This window comes from Entelurus aequoreus, linkage group LG18, assembly GCF_033978785.1.
Source record: "Entelurus aequoreus isolate RoL-2023_Sb linkage group LG18, RoL_Eaeq_v1.1, whole genome shotgun sequence".
Classification (NCBI taxonomy): Eukaryota; Metazoa; Chordata; class Actinopteri; order Syngnathiformes; family Syngnathidae; genus Entelurus; species Entelurus aequoreus.
The window spans coordinates 18,049,339-18,065,853 of record NC_084748.1 but is presented as its reverse complement, the minus strand read 5'-3'; the positions used below and the strand labels follow the sequence as shown (position 1 = coordinate 18,065,853).

Below are 16,515 nucleotides of genomic sequence, written 5' to 3'. Positions count from 1 at the left end.
TTTTCCACTTAGGAAGGTAAATTTGCTTTTAATTGGGTCCAGTGATGGATAAACATTCAAAATGATGTCTAAAATGCATTACCAAGGCACCTGGTACAGGTACATCCTCCATAAAGTCCTGTACAGTATAGGCGGAATTAAGAAAAAAGCTGAAAAAATGTCATGTTCTGCATGTAGTGTGGGTAAAGACATTCTCTATTCATTTTGTAATTAGAATTAATCATGAAGTTGTTCATAATCGCAACTACTGTTTCAATATACATTCACAACACCAGATGGCGATATATAAACTAGCCTGCATGATCACAATAAGTTCCAGCCTGATCACATGATCACATGATCACTGTGCAGTTCAGCATCACACAGAGCTGCAATCAAGCAGGTGTTCATCAGGTAAATATAACAATAATAATGCTTTGAGAATGAGCTGTATGTTGCTTAACAAAGCATAAGGAAAGTTAAAAAGATTAGCTAGGCTACCTATTTTAGACATCTAATGTTATCAGCACATGTTTTTTTGCTGCAACCAAGGTTAAGATAGATGATGTAAACTAGTGACATCTTGAAAACCCAACTGTTTTTTACACCCACCATAACGGTAATTTATAATAAATTAGTTCTAATGTAGCCTAATGATATTTTAACTTCGTTAACTGGTTCCATTATTTGTGTGACAGTCAGTGGAGATTCAATGTGAAACTGCATGATCATAACCACAGCACTGCAATCAAAGAGAAGTGTACACAATCCAGGTAACAGCAATTCATTAATGAGACATTATTATTTATTATAAATTAGCACATCAGTCAGTGTTTTTGCAGCAACTAACTAGGTTACGATAGCTGGATTATGTGCAATCTAGAATACAAGTAGTAGTTGGGCACCCATAAAGGTACAGTAATTTAACATTGTTCAGGTGGAATGCTATAGGTAATGTACATGTACAGCCATGATTAAGCATGGCATGGATGTTCAGAGACAGGCTGTTCAATTTCTCAATCCAGGACAGATCCCTGTCACTGCATTTGATCAGCCTCTGTTTGCTCTGGCTAAGCTTGTACAATGGAAATGGCCGAACACCCATGGTGAAAGAGTTCATGTAGTTATGCTGGGAGGATTACACACAGAGATGGCTCTCTGGAATACACTTGGCGATCTCCTAGAGGGCTCTGGTTGGACGACAGCACTGATTGAAGCAGAAGTGGCATCAAGTGGCATGGCTGAGTCGTTTCTGAAAGCAGCACACCTAACACGAACCAGGCATGCACACCAGGTCACTGTCTTGACACTGCACAATCTACAACAGGAGGCTTTCAGGGTTAGTGCAGGCCCCAAAGATGAAGAGTCCTTCATGGCTTGGAGAAACAACATGCTGAAGAAGAGTCCGACGTTCATGTTCTGGGATCTGATCATGAGATATGAAACCCTCATTCTCATCTTCATAAGGGCACACAGAGAGCAGAATTTCCTACTGTATGTAGAAGTGCTTGAAGAACTGGCCCCTCTATTCTTTGCCTTGGACCATGTGAACTATTCAAGATGGTTGCCTGTCCATATCAGGGACATGAAGTCTTTGCCCGACTCTATCAAGGACGAGTTTGAGAAGAATTCTCACTGGGTTCTTTCAAAGACATCTAACAGGTTTTCTGCAATCCCACTGGACCAAGCTCATGAACAAGAGAACAAGAATGTGAAAGGTTCAGGTGGTGCGGTTGGCCTCACAGAAAATCAAACTGCCTTCAGAAGATGGATGCTCACAGGCCCAGAAATGGCAAGATTGATAAAGGAATTTGAAGAGGAATATCTCCAAGATGACAAAGAGAGCTTCCAGCACCATGAGCAGGGTCTTGGCACACAGAAGACATTCCAGAGACAGGTCAACAGTCTGTCAGATACCATAAGGCGTATGGGAAACCCTTTCCTGGATGTCTTCGAGGAACTTGTGACTCTTGATAGTCGCAACTGCGCAGATAAATTAGTCGCAAATACCATGCTCATCCTGGAGGACACAGGGAAGAGACAATATCAGGAGTTTGTCAAGAAGGTGCTTGATGAACGCACACAATCTATCCATGATCCGATTAAAAGGAATTCCTTGGCAGTCTTCAGGCAACCTAGACGCAAGACAATGTCTAAAGATGGGAAAAAGATTAAAGTGCTTCAGAACAACGTGGCACTCTTTGGCCAGCTATATGTAGCTATGCAGAGCCGTGAGAGTAATTTGGATGAATTCTTTACACATGAGGTGCAGTCCTTCCCTCCATCTCTCTCAGACTTTGGAAAACTTCATCTGACAGGCACCAAATCAGACCTGCTACAATGTCTTGAGCAGCCAGCACAATCAGAGCCACCCTCAACCTATGACTTCAAAGTCCTAGATGGGGCAGTAATTGTCCACTGCCTGCCCACTATTAGAGTGAGCACGTTTGATGCTTATGCAAATGAGGTTTTCATCCCCTACCTGCAGAAGCAGCTGCAGGATGCAAAACGATTGGATGTTGTATGGGACACGTACATCCCTGACAGCTTGAAGGAGTCCACCCGAGAAAAAAGAGGACGTGGTGTTCGCAGGAAAGTGTCAGGCCCGACAAAGTTGCCAGGCAACTGGATGGACTTTCTTCGCGACCCAATCAACAAGAAGGAGTTGTTTGATTTCTTGACATCCAAGATCCAAGAGTTCAGCTGGCCACCAACCAAAGCTGTGTATGTCACATCGGGGCAAGCGGTGTCAGGACAAGCTTTTGGTTCCACTAGCATGATGGACTGTTGCAACCATGAGGAGGCAGACACAAGGATAGTGGTCCATCTACAATGCGCATTGAAGGAGGGAGCAAAGACAGTTCTTGTGCGAACTGTGGACACTGATGTCATCGTGATCCTTGCTGGTTTATTTTATGATTTGGTGGTGCTTCAACCATTGACTGACATCTGGGTGGCTTTTGGCATGGGAAAAAGGTTCAGATATTACCACATAAACCACATCTGCAAAAGCCTGGGGGAACCCAAATCACAAGGTCTGCTTATGTTCCACGCATATTCAGGTTGTGACACAACATCTGCATTTAACGGAAAAGGCAAGAAGTCAGCTTGGAGGGCCTGGCAAGCCTATGATGCTGCTACAGAAACATTTATGTATCTGGCAAAGCATCCATTCCAGGAACTAAAAGTTGACTCTGAGCATTTCCAGACACTTGAGAGGCTGACTGTGATCCTGTACAACAGATCCAGTCCTTTGAACTCCATCAGTCAAACAAGGAAGGAACTCTTCTGTCAAGACAGTCGGCCGATGGAGAGATTACCTCCCACGCAGGATGCCCTACTCCAGCATGTAAAACGGGCTGTGTTTCAGGCAGGAATCTGGGCAACCAGCACAGACACACAGCAAGTGATTCCTTCTCCAAAGGACTTTGGATGGACCAAGGACGAAACAGGGTCATGGGTTCCAGTTTGGATAACCATTCCCGAGGTCTCCATTGCCTGCAGAGAGCTGATAAAATGCTCATGTAAAGGTGACTGTTCCAGCTGTAAATGCAGCAATGCTAATATTGACTGTTCTCCACTTTGCAAATGCAACTGCTGCAAATAGACACCAGGTACAGTTATGCACACCAATACACCAAGTTTCCACATTATGATGCATGTCAATTTGTTTAAATTGTGACAACAATTGTTTTCTTGCCTGTTTCACGTGCAGATTACTTCATAGTGTAGTAAGAAGAGTCATCCAGGCCATTGGTCCTCAGCCCCCATGCTGATCATGTGCACCAGCTGACTTGCCCCTTTAATTTATTTTTGGCCTCAATCAGAGTTCTAACATTATAATTGCATTAAAGGTTTTATGGATAATACTTCATGTGCTGGGTCTTGAATCATCATCTGAAAATGATACTTTTTGCTATTTCCGTCCATAATGAGGCCTTATTTGAAAGCCAAATGGTTCATAATGGAATCAAATATTGGCATTCTGGCTGTTCTGGGATGTGAAGACACTACCTGTAGACACCCTGTGCAAGTATGATGTAAAAACTAGCAGCAGGAGGACACATGACAAGAATTAGTCCTTTTTTAGTATAGGCGTTTTTTGCAGTTATTGATCAAAATAACTTATGTGCACTATAAAGGTATTTTCAATATTTAAGTTTGAGTACCCTTCTAAAATCCTTCAGTAGGTCATAAAGAAGGCCCATAAAAAATTTGGCGCTTTTATCCGCTCCGTAACGGTAATGTCACTAAGCCACCAGACTAATTAGCTATACTTGCATCTGAAATATGTACTCTTGAGGCCAGATTATTAGGTACACCCGAGACTGGAAGGTTGGTCTGCACTGCAGGCCCAAATATTAGGTACACCCAAAACATTAGGTACACTTGCAGCCCCAAAATAAATGCTCTCAAAATAATAGGTAGACTCCAAACTATTAGCTATGCTTGCAGTTGAAATATGTACTCTTGTGGCCAGTTTATTAGGTACACCTGAGGCTGAAGTTTGTCTGCACAGGAGGGCCCATATATTAGGTACACTTGCAGCTAAAAGTATTAAGTGCAGTGCACTCAATTATGTAGACCCAAACTATTACCTTTACTTACAGTTGAAATATGTACTCTTGAAACCAGAATATTAGGTACACCTGCAGCCAAAAATATTAAGTGCACTCAATTATGTAGACCCAAACTATTACCTTTACTTAGTTGAAATATGTACTCTTGAAGCCAGAATATTAGGTTCACCTGCAGCCAAAAATATTAAGTGCACTCAATTATGTAGACCCAAACTATTACCTTTACTTACAGTTGAAATATGTACTCTTGAAGGCAGAATATTTTGCAGCCAAATGTATTAAGTGCACTCAAAATATTAGGTAGACACCAAACTATTAGCTATACTTGCATCTGAAATATGTACTCTTGAGGCCAGATTATTAGGTACACCTGAGGCTAAAAAGTTTGTCTGCACTTTAGGCCTAAATATTAGGTACATCCAAATCATTAGGTACACTTGCAGCCCAAAATATTAGGTAGACCCCAAACTATTAACCGTACTTGCATCTGAAATATGTACTCTTGAGGCCAGATTTTTAGGTACACCTGAGGTTGAAAGGTTGGTCTGCACGGGAGGCCCATACATTAGGTACACCCAAAACATTAGGTACACTTGCAGCCAAAAATAAGCGCACTCAAAATAACAAGACTTATTACCTTTTACTTGCAGTTGAAATATGTACTCTTGAGGCCAAATTGTTAGGTACACTTGAGGCTGAAAAGTTTGTCTGCACTGGAGGCACAAATATTAGGTACACTTGCAGCCAAAAATATGAAGTGCACTTAAGTGTACATATTTCAGCTGCAATAATTGAGGACAGAATATTAGGTGCACCTAATCTTAAGACACTCAAAGCCAACATATTAGGTACCTTAGCCTGTAAAAGGTGGCATACCTGTGGCCAAAATATTGAGTGCACTCAAAAATTTGAAAGCACACTGAAGTTTTTAGGTGTACACCCAAAACAAGCCTGCAGCTTATAAATGAGGTATATTTTTGTGAGAATAAAAATAGAAAAGTGTAGCAATTTCTTTTATTAATGAATCATTAGGAAGCGTATTATTTCATGGTTGGCAGCCCGCACCTGGAACCATCGTGACATGCGCTCACATGCACTTCCCTTTCTCAACTTACACAATATTTACTTTCATTTGACATTATGTACACAACACAGTTGAAGATGAAGGGCGAAAAAGTAAACTGACGAGAGGTTAAAACGTTTCTAAGGGATGTGAAGGACGCTGATTGGTGGGCTCTGGGGCAGGGGGCGGGGTCACCAGGGCATGCAGGGGCTGGGACAATCTCGGATGTACGACTCCAGCGTGCCCTCCGAGACTTTCATGAGCGTCGTGTACGTGGTCAGCTGGACACAAAGATAGTAGTACTTTGATGAGGTATTTTTGAGGAAAAGTACTTTTATGAGTAAATGTGTACTTTTTAAAAAGGGAAAAAGTACTTTTATGAGGGAAAAAAAGCAGTACTTTCATAAGAAAAAAAAAGTTATGAAAAAGTAATTTTATGAGTAGGGGGAAAAAAAAGCAGTAATTGTATGGAAAATAAAATGTTTTTCGATAGAAGATATTTTATAAGAGAATAAGTATTTTTATTGAAAGAAAGCAGTAAATTCATAGGAAAGAAAATCAAACCAAGAAGAAGAAAACTGACCTTGTTGAGCACTGGTTTAGTGGACAGCACGTCGTAAAGCGTCGTCATGGAGATGTTCTGTCAAACAATAACATTCTTAAATCTCATGACCTATACAAATACATATAAATAAATAAAAAAACATTTACGGTCTGTGTGGTGGCGTTCATGCACTTCATGGCCGGAGTCCTGCGGTTATCCAGGAACAACGGATCTTTCCAGTGGTCATAGTTTGTCTCCAACACGTACCAGCGGCCCAACTTCAAGTCGATCCTTAAAAAAATATTGTAAACTATTTCAAAAGAACAACATGTGATGTCTGACGTTTTACAATCCGAGTCAGAAGATTGTCACGTGGAGCAATAAAGTTTCACATCATCTTCTCCTTTTAGCACTAAACTGTGTTTGCATGAAACTCAAATGATCAACCATTTTTAAAGCACTTTGTGTTGTACCTTGGAGTAAAAAGTACATCATGTCCAAGTATTCACAGCAATTTTTCCACATTTTGCTATGGGACAACTGTATTATAAAATACTTTTAGTTTTTCCCCCCTCAAAATTCAACTTTAACAAAAAAAAAAAGTTCATACATATTAAAACGTAAGTATTCACATGCACATTGGACAGCCTCAAGTCTTTTGGAATATGGATACTTACCAACATCCCTTCCGTTTTTACAGGCTGTGAAAGAAGCCCACGACAGTGCAGCACTAAAACACTTTATTTTATCATTAATAGTAATGTGCAAGAATGTTGCAATTATATGATCATAGTCAAGATAAAACATAAATGTATTTTCATCTATTGGTTAGTTTTACAGACACAACATACATTAACTAACATTGATGCAAAATGCACCAGAATTAACCAAAAGGGTAGTTTAAAGTAAAAAAAAAAAAAATTATTTTCTGGGAAAAATAAAACCATAAAAAAGGTTGTTTTTAGCAACTTCTTTTTTAAAGTAATTTTTACAAAAAATATTTTAAAAATCCCCAATTTTATGACAAAAAATGATAAAATAGTGCAAATAATACATACATAGTACTTTTAAAAAAACGTTTTGATTATATATTACTTACAATAAATAAATAAATAAATATATAATCAAATAAAACATGTTTTTAAAGGATGAAAAAATTATTCTCAAAAAGTACTTTTATCATGCGTTATTCCAGAATTAGCCAAAAGGGTAGTTTAAACTTTGTTTTTCAGTGAAATATAAAACTATGAAAAAAGTTAATAAAAAAATAACCTTTTTAAATAGTAATTTTACAAAAAATATATTTTTTAAATCCCCTATTTTATGACAACGGATGAAATAACGCAAAAATTGTACATTCATAGTCATAGTACTTTAAAAAACATGTTTTATTTGATTATATATTTATATATTTTAAAGAAAAAATTATTATTCTCAAAGTACTTTTAAAATGTTTTCTTTTATGTATTCCAGAATTAGCCAAAAGCGTAGTTTAAAAAACAACCTTTTTATAAAGTAATTTTACAAAAATATTTTTTAAATCCCCTATTTTATGACAAAAACGGATAAAATAATAATGCAAATATTGTACATACATAGTACTTTAAAAAACACGTTTTATTTGATTGTATATTTTAAGGACGAAAAAATGATTCTCAAAAAGTACTAAAAAAGGTGTTTTATATTATGTATTTCTAAATTAGCCACAAGGATAGTTTAAACTTTTTTTTTCCAGTGAAAAATAAAACTATAAAAAAAGTTATAGAAAAAATTACTTTATATAAAGTAATTTTACAAAAAAAATATATTTTAAATCCCCTATTTTATGACAAAAACTGATACAATTATGCAAATATTATACATATTCTTAGTACTTTGATTATATATTTATTTTATGTATGAAAAAACATGATTATTCTCAAAAAGTACTTTAAAAATCGTCTTATTTTATGATGTATTATTCCAGAGTTAGCCAAAAGGGTAATTAAAACTATGAAAAAGTTATTAAAAAAAACAAAACTTTTTATAAAGTAATTTCACAAAAAATATACTTTTTTAAATCCCCTAATTTGACAAAAACGAATAAAACAATAATGCAAATATTGTTGTATTTGTTTATTTTATCATTTAAAAAAAAATTATTCTCAAAAAATATTTTGTTATATTATTTCAGAATTAGCCAAAAGCTTAGTTTAACCTTCTTTTTTTTTCCAGTGAAAAAAAAACAAAAAAGTAAATCGAAAAATAACTTTTATGAAGTCATTTTACAAAGGTTTTTTTTTTTTAAATCCCCTATTTTATGACAAAAACGGATAAAATAATGCACATATTGTACATACATAGTCATAGTACGTTTTATTTGGTTATATATTTTAAGGACGAATAAACATGATTATTCTCAAAAAGTACTTTTAAAAATGTTTTATTTTATTGTGAATTTCATTTTAAGGCTGAGAAAACCTGACAATTCTCAAAATTACCATGTTTGATTTTAAAGTAAAGCAAAGCATATTTTCCGTCTCACAATCTTAAAAAAATAAAAAAATGTTATGCACAAAAAGGGTGTGTACTTTTAGGAGGAAGGAGTACTAAACAGCACTTTGATGAGGGGGAAAAAACAACTTAAGGAAAAAAAGTACTTTTGAGGAACGATGCAGTACTTTTATGAGGGGGAAAAAACTAATGTTATGATGAAAAAGTAATTTTATGAAAAAAAAGCGGTTATTTTATGAGATAAAAAATCAGTAATTTTACAAGAAAAAAGTATGAGGGGAGAAAAAGTGTTCTTACTCGAGGATGTCGAGGCTGAGGAGTCTCGATCTGGTGATGATGCAGCCTTGACCCGTCATGTTCCCCCCAAGGATGAAGTAGGCCGGCGCCAACAGTTTGGTCTGAGCCAGGCGACCTTTGGCCTCTTCGTAGCTGAGCCACACACAAGAAACGTTAAAGTCACGGCGCCGCCGCTGGTCAGAGCGAGTCATTGCGGTGCACACCTGGTTGCGTTTTCCAGCACGGAGCGAGTGAGGAAGCTCATCCACACGCCGTCTCGCTTTCCAATGATCCACTCCAGGATTCCTGCAGGTGCACACGGCATCAGCAGGGCAAGCTCCGCCCCTTTTGGTATTACACACCTGATATTCCTCACCGATGTATCCTCCATCCAGGCTGAAGCGCTCGTTCATGGTCAGCGTGAACGTGTTCTGACAAAAGAGAAAATACTGAATATTTGCAGGAATACATGAAAAAGGTGTGAGACTGACAGGTTTGATGCCGGTCAGCATGCCAACGTATCCTGCGAAGCTGGTGGACTTGAAGACGCTCAGTTTGTTTCTCTGGAAGTCCACGTTGACAACTAAAGGCTTCAGCAGCTCGCTCACAACCCAGGACTTGTTCTGCGTGTCCCACCTGTGTCACACACCACAACTTTTACTTCACCACAACAACCGTGTAGAAATAATAGGAATGTAGCACGTCATAAAAATGCTAATAATTGGGCAACAATTTACAACTGAAGTTAGAATTCAAAAACAAAAAACAATTCCAAAGGTGTCAAATACTACATAACACTACAGCACTTAAAAATTACAATACAACATTTAAAAATGTAAGTATAAATTAAACTTGCAGCAGAAAAACAAAAAAATTCTACACAAGTTTTTGCAACAAAAAAAAAAGGCCCACATTTTACAATAAAGGCATACATTTACAAAAAATGTCTGGATTACAAAATACAATGTATAAAATTGAAATGACAAAAAATAAATCGCAAGTAATTTTTTAAAAATTGGTCCCAACTTTTAAAAGTAATAAAGAATTTTTTTAACTTTTATATATCACAATAATGGGGAAACAATATATTTTAAATCTTCAAAATGAATATAATTTATCTTTATTCTGAGACTTAACTACATTTTACAATAAGTCATATTTTTACAAAAAATTGTCTGGATTAGAAAAAAATTACAAAATAAATGCAAGTAATTTAAAAAAGTAAAAAAAATCAGGCAGCAAATTTAATACAGACAAATTAAAAATATATATTTTTATTCTGAGACTTTTTCTTTTAATAAATAGGCCCACATTTTACAATTAAAGATTAAACGAGTAAAGCATTTTTCCTAAATTTTATATCGCTATAATGGGGAACAATAAAATAAATATTCATTTTGAAGATTTTGAAAATAATCTTCAAAATGAATATAATTTATCTTTATTCTGAGACTTTTTTTAAAAAATAGGCCTACATTTTACAATTAGTCATATTTTTACAAAAATTTGTCTGGATTAGAAAAAAATTACAAAATGCAAGTAATTATAAAAAAAATTAAAAAAAATCGTGCAGCAACTTTAATATAGACAATTTTTCAATTTTTTTTAAAATTTGTACTTATCTTTATTCTGAGACTTTTTTTTTTTTTTAATAAATAGGCCCACATTTTACAGTTAAAGATTAAACGAGTAAAGATTTTTCATAAGTTTTATATCGCTATAATGGGGAACAATAAAATAAATTATATTAATTTGGAAGATTTTGAAAATAATCTTCAAAATGAATATATAATGTATCTTTATTCTGAGACTTTTTAAAAAATTTTTTTAAAGGCCTACACTTTACAATTAGTCATATTTTTACAAAAAATTTCAAAATTACAAAAAGCATTAAAGTTGCAATGACAAATTAAATCACAAGCAAGTTACTGTAAAAAAATAATACACTTTTAAACGAATAAAGAAAAGTGGTAATGTTCCATTGACATCTTGGGAAAAACAATATTTTCATCTTCAAAATTAATACATTTTATTTTGAGACAAGTTACCGATTGATACGTCGGTTGAAGTTACAAAAAATTTTTAAAATTTTACAAGAAAAATATATTTTTACAAGGATAAAATAAAAAAAGTTAGTTATACTGTATTAAAAAATGTTTAGTCATTTTGTGAGAATACATTTGTATTTTTTTCAAAACCAATTTTCTTTTTCTTTGTAGTATTTTTTACAGGGAAATAGAAAATATTAGGTTGCATATGTTTTATAGAATGTATTTTTACACAAGATATTTTACAATTTACTCAAATAAAATCTGAATAAAAAACATAAAATAACAGTCCATTTTTTTTAGAAGAATAAAGACATTTTGGCAGGAAAAATGTTGCAACGTTACATAAATATCTTGGCAAAAGTAAAAATGGTCATCAATCTTAAATTATTTTCCAAAACGAGAAGTCGAGAACAATTGTTTATATTGTATTTTATTAATCTAAATTTAAAGTGTTAAAAAATAAAATATGGGTATATTTCTCTCCCCAAAAAGTTTTTGGAGACAAAATTCGAAATTTTTACAATATTATTTTGTAGAAAAAAAAGATGATCTGTGAAAAGCCAAACTATTAGACGAAAAATATTTTCAAGGGAACTTTTTTTTTTTTTTTTTAAAAGCGTTTCTTACCCCATAAATAATCCAAAATCCAGATTGCGAGCATGCAGGAGGTTTCCTGAGAAGACAAACATCAGAAGCTTTTCAAAATAACGGAGGCTTATTAGCCTTTTTTTCTATATTTGCTGCTGTGCGCACCTTTAGCGTCTTCTGCGATGACGGACGTGCAGACAGTGAAGACCTCGTAGAAGATGTTGAACAAGACCACCTCCCCTAGACCACCAACATGACGTGGTTCAGATACCGGGTCAATCAGAAACATTGATTTGTACCGTTTGTTTACCCAGGGGAATTCCTGAGGCCGCTGCTATTCCTTTGATTTCATCGCCAAACGGGTAAGGAAGTGTGTTCGCCATAAAAGGCTGCGCAAAAAACAATATTAGAATGACACATGCAAAAAAAAAAAAAAAAAAAAAAAAGGTTGTCTTCTGTAGAAGGAAGTGAGTCTGACCAGCGTGATGTCCACCAACTCAATCAGCTTCCCGTCAGGAACGAAAGCATCAGCCAAGTCTTTGATGGCCTGGACCATGGCGACCAGCTTGTATGGAGGACAAACATGAAATATTATAGCCCAACAAAAATATTATTATTATTATAATTATCGTTTACCTCTGTCTTTTTCTCAGTGATCACAGCTGTCCATCGGTTCTTTGGCGGTAAGTCGAGGTCCAACGTGTACCAGCTGACCGCCCCTTTAAACCTGAATTCAAGAAAACAATTATGTCAATAATTTTAATTATCATAGCTCTTTTTTGCCTCTTTTTGTGTTATGATTTTTTTTAACATGAAGTAGTTAATTTATAGCATTTGTGAGTGCATTATTTCCAACTAGAAGAGGCAATTCCTGAAGGAATGCTGAAGTTGAAGTGAAATGCTGACAGAATGTAGTATGAATGGAAGAATGGTTTGAATGTTGAAGAGTTTGAATTTCCAGGAAAACTGGAGTTTGGATTGGAACTTGGGGAAGTGTTAGTTTGAATGTCCAGGATGAGTGGAATGTGTTGATGTTGGAATGGTTTGAATAAGTTGAAAAATGTGGGAATTGCGTGACTTGGAAAAATGCCCCATTCAGTTCAATGGGAGCTTCCTGGAATTTTGGGAAAAGCGGGATTTTTTGAAAATGATTATGTCCTGAATGAGCTGAATTGGTTGGTGTTGGAATTGTTTAAATCGGGCAAGAAATGTTGAAGTAGTAAAATGGTATTAGGGAATTTCTGGAAAATCTGGAATTTTTTTTAACTTGGAAAAAGGGTAGTTTGAATTTCCAGAACGGTGGAATGTGGTATGGTTTGAATGGGTTGAATAATGTGGGGATTGTGGATGTTTGAAAAATTGTCCAATTCTTTTCAATGGGAATTTCCAAAACATTTGGGAATTACGGGTAAAGTGAGAATTTTTTGGAAAATGGTAAAAAACTTGAATGGTCTGAATGAGTTGAAATGGTTGGTGTTGAAATTTTCCAAATACGTTGAGAAATGTTGAAGTAGAGAGAAAATTAGAAATTGTATTACAGAATTCCTGGAATTTCACAAAAAAACAGGAATTTTTCCAGTTCAAAAAACAACTTTGTTTGTTTGTCCTGATTAAGAGGAATGTTTTAAAGGTGGAACGGTTGAAACACGTTGAAAAATGTGGAAGGAGTAGTTCCCAGAAAAAGGGTGGAAATACGGCTTTGGAAAAGCAGGAATTCTGGAAAATCCAGAAATTTTTTTGAACTTGGAAAAGGGAAGTTTGAATTTCCAGAATGGTGGAATGTGTTGAATGTGGAATGGTTTGAAAAATGTGGAAATGGTGGAAGTTTGAAAAATGGCCAATTCATTTCAATGGGAATTTCCAAAACATTTGGGAATTTCGGGAAAAGCGAGAATTTTTTTGAAAATAGTAAAAAACTTGAATGCTCTGAATCAGTTGAAATGGTTGGTGTTGAAATTTTCCAAATCCGCCGAGAAATGTTGAAGCAGTAACATGTTGAATTGAGAAATTGTATTATGGAATTCCTGGAATTTTGGAAAAACTGGGAATTTTTCTGGTTCAAACAACTTATTTTGTTGTCCTGATTAAGAGGAATGTTATAATGGTGGAACGGTTTAAATGCGTCGAAAAATGTGGGAGGAGTAGTCGCCAGAAAAAAGGGTGGAAATAGGGCTTTGGAAAAGCAGGAATTCTGGAAAATCCTGGAATTATTTTGAACTTGGAAAAAGGCACGTTTGAATTTCCAGGATGGTGGAATGTGTTGAAGGTGGAATGGTTTAAACATGTGGAAATGGTGGAAGTTTGAAAAATGGCCAATTCATTTCAATGGGAATTTCGGGGAAATCTGGAATTTTTTTGAAAATGGTAAAAAAAAACTTAAATGGTGTGAATGAGTTGAAATGGTTGGTGTTGAAATTTTTCAAATCCTTTGAGAAATGTTGAAGGAGAGAGAAAATGAGAAAGTGTATTACAGAATTCCTGGAATTTTGGAAAAACGGGGAATTTTTCCAGTTAAAAAAACAACTTCGTTTTTTGGTCCTGATGAAGAGGAATGTTTTGACAGTGGAACGGTTGAAATGCGTTGAAAAATGTGGAAGGGGTAGTCGCCAGAAAAAAGGGTGGAAATAGTGCTTTGGAAAAGCAGGAATTCTGGAAAATCCTGGAATTTTTTTGAACTTGGAAAAGGGTAGTTTGAATTTCCAGAATGGTGGAATGGGTTGAAGAATGTGGGGATTGTGGAAGTTTGAAAAATTGGCTAATTCATTTCAATGGGAATTTCCAAAACATTTGGAAATTTCGGGAAAAGAGAGAATTTTTTTGAAAATGGTAAAAAAAACCTTAAATGCTCTGAATGAGTTGAAATGGTTGGTGTTGAAATTTTTCAAATCTGTCGAGAAATGTTGAAGTAGAGAGAAAATGAGAAATTTTATTACGGAATTCCTGGAATTTCGGAAAAACAGGGAATGTTTCCAGTTAAAAAAACAACTTTGTTGTTTTGTCCTGATTAAAAGGAATGTTTTAACGGTGGAACGGTTGAACTTGGAAAAAGGGAAGTTTGAATTTCCAGGATGGTGGAATGTGTTGAAGGTGGAATGGTTTGAATAGGTTGAAAAATGTGGAAATGGTGGAAGTTTGAAACATGGCCAATTCATTTTGAATGGGAAAAATGTCCAGGAAAACATGGAATTCTGGGAAATCTGGGAAATTGTCAAGGGAAAGCCCGCAATTCCCGAATAGGCTGAACAGCTTGAAGTTGGAACGGTTTGAATCGGGTGAAAAATGTGGAAGGTAGAGCGCGACAAAATCTGGAGAAGAAGAATAATGAATAGATGACTTTTGGTATAGAAAACCATGTTTCACACCATTATTACTTCTTTTTTTAAGTTTCCAAGATGTTGCGTTCAGGTACCGTTTAAAGTTGTATATAGCAGGTTTTGCAATCTACCACCATTTCTAAATAATTAGAAAAAATATCACATGACCTAAGTAAACAATAATCAGCCCTAAGAACGCATTATTTCGTAATTTGCATATATATATATATATATATATATATATATATATATATATATATATATATATATATACACACGTCAAATCATTGTATAAATCCACTCGTTAGCTGAAAATGAAACACGCACCTTGAACTAATCATTGAAACACTGTGGATAACAGACTGCATTTGAACGCAACTCAGTTACGAAACAAATGATTTTGTCGTGAGCATTTCTTTACAATATGAATATTTATTATTTAGCACACGATTGTGACTTACGTGGGACCACTTGGTGGATACATTCCCGTCCTGCAGTCTTCCGTGTACTGTGCAAAAGTTAATATGAAATGATTTACACGATACAATGAAACATTGTATAATAAATAGCACAAATGTGACTTACCGGTGGTATAAACTGTGCCGATGTGAGCGTAAATAAAGTAGCTAAAGGGAGGAACCGCAGGCAGGCCATTTTGTGGATTTGACAAGAGCCGAACACAAAATGTGTGAAATTCAATTGCGAGGGTTGCTTGTTTTCTTGTGACACCAGGATGACTTACTTTTAACTTAAATAGGGTGGAACCGGAAGTTGATGCAAACGAGTTAAACTTCAATGACGCAACAAATAAATATAGAACAAAACATATTTGGGGTTTTAATACATAAAATACACGCATGCGCTCTTTATTCCGCAATAAGTGTGTAAGTCTGACATAAATGATATCGATGTGAATGATAAACACCCCTACAAACAAGCAGAAGTTGGTTCGTTCCAACCCAGAAGTGGAGCGTTGTCAGGCAATGTTTTGTGTCAGAGAAACTTTGCGCTTTTGTTTCACAATCTCTTCCATTCATTGAGTGACTTAAACACACTTTAGATAATACTTCGCCAAACCATGCCATTGCCACATCCGTGGAATATGGACGTGCATGTTCAAAAAGGCGTCGCTATATAAGTAACATAAACCGAGAGGTGTTTTTGCCATGTCGGCCACCGTATTTATTTATCTGCATTACAATGTGAGATCAATCAATTGCCTCTTTTACGGTAAATGTGAAGACTAGCTGCATTACAGACACATAGGGAATAATTACATATAAGTTCAGGTATTTTATGTATTTACAAATGCACTTTAATAGCAATTATTTCTAAATGTTTTATTTTCTTGCTATCACGTGACTAAACCTTGCTCTGCTTGAGCACATCATAGAATGCATTGATTGGACTTAAAAATACAAACATCACCCCTGGACCAGAGGACATTGTTCTTGGAGCACATTTGGTCCGAGATCAGATGCTTCAAAACTAACATTAGTGTCCACATAACTTTCAGATGTATTTTTATATTAGTTTATTAGCAGTGTTGGGTTAGTTACTGAAAACCAGTAACTAGTTACAGTTACTAGTTACTTTATTTCAAAAGTAACTCAGTTACTAACACCAA

At 35.4% G+C, this 16,515-nt stretch overlaps 2 protein-coding genes across 2 annotated transcripts; one reads left to right on the top strand and one right to left on the bottom strand.

Moving 5' to 3' along the window:
• Positions 1 to 1,054: 1,054 nt before the first annotated feature.
• On the top strand, positions 1,055 to 4,238 carry LOC133633888 (uncharacterized). Its single transcript, XM_062026668.1, has 2 exons — positions 1,055 to 3,593; positions 3,695 to 4,238. The coding sequence occupies exon 1, from the start codon at positions 1,106 to 1,108 to the stop codon at positions 3,584 to 3,586; it is 2,481 nt and encodes an 826-aa protein (XP_061882652.1). The 5' UTR covers positions 1,055 to 1,105; the 3' UTR covers positions 3,587 to 3,593; positions 3,695 to 4,238.
• A 1,321-nt stretch (positions 4,239 to 5,559) lies between these two features.
• Positions 5,560 to 15,631, bottom strand: asah1b (N-acylsphingosine amidohydrolase (acid ceramidase) 1b). The gene is made up of 14 exons (XM_062026666.1): positions 15,474 to 15,631; positions 15,350 to 15,396; positions 12,211 to 12,301; positions 12,053 to 12,139; positions 11,885 to 11,963; positions 11,740 to 11,814; positions 11,614 to 11,659; positions 9,427 to 9,571; positions 9,312 to 9,366; positions 9,160 to 9,241; positions 8,957 to 9,088; positions 6,334 to 6,457; positions 6,206 to 6,262; positions 5,560 to 5,903 (listed from the first exon to the last, which is right to left on the bottom strand). Exons 1-14 carry the CDS (start codon positions 15,540 to 15,542, stop codon positions 5,814 to 5,816), a joined length of 1,179 nt encoding a protein of 392 aa, XP_061882650.1. The 5' UTR covers positions 15,543 to 15,631; the 3' UTR covers positions 5,560 to 5,813.
• Positions 15,632 to 16,515: the final 884 nt, after the last annotated feature.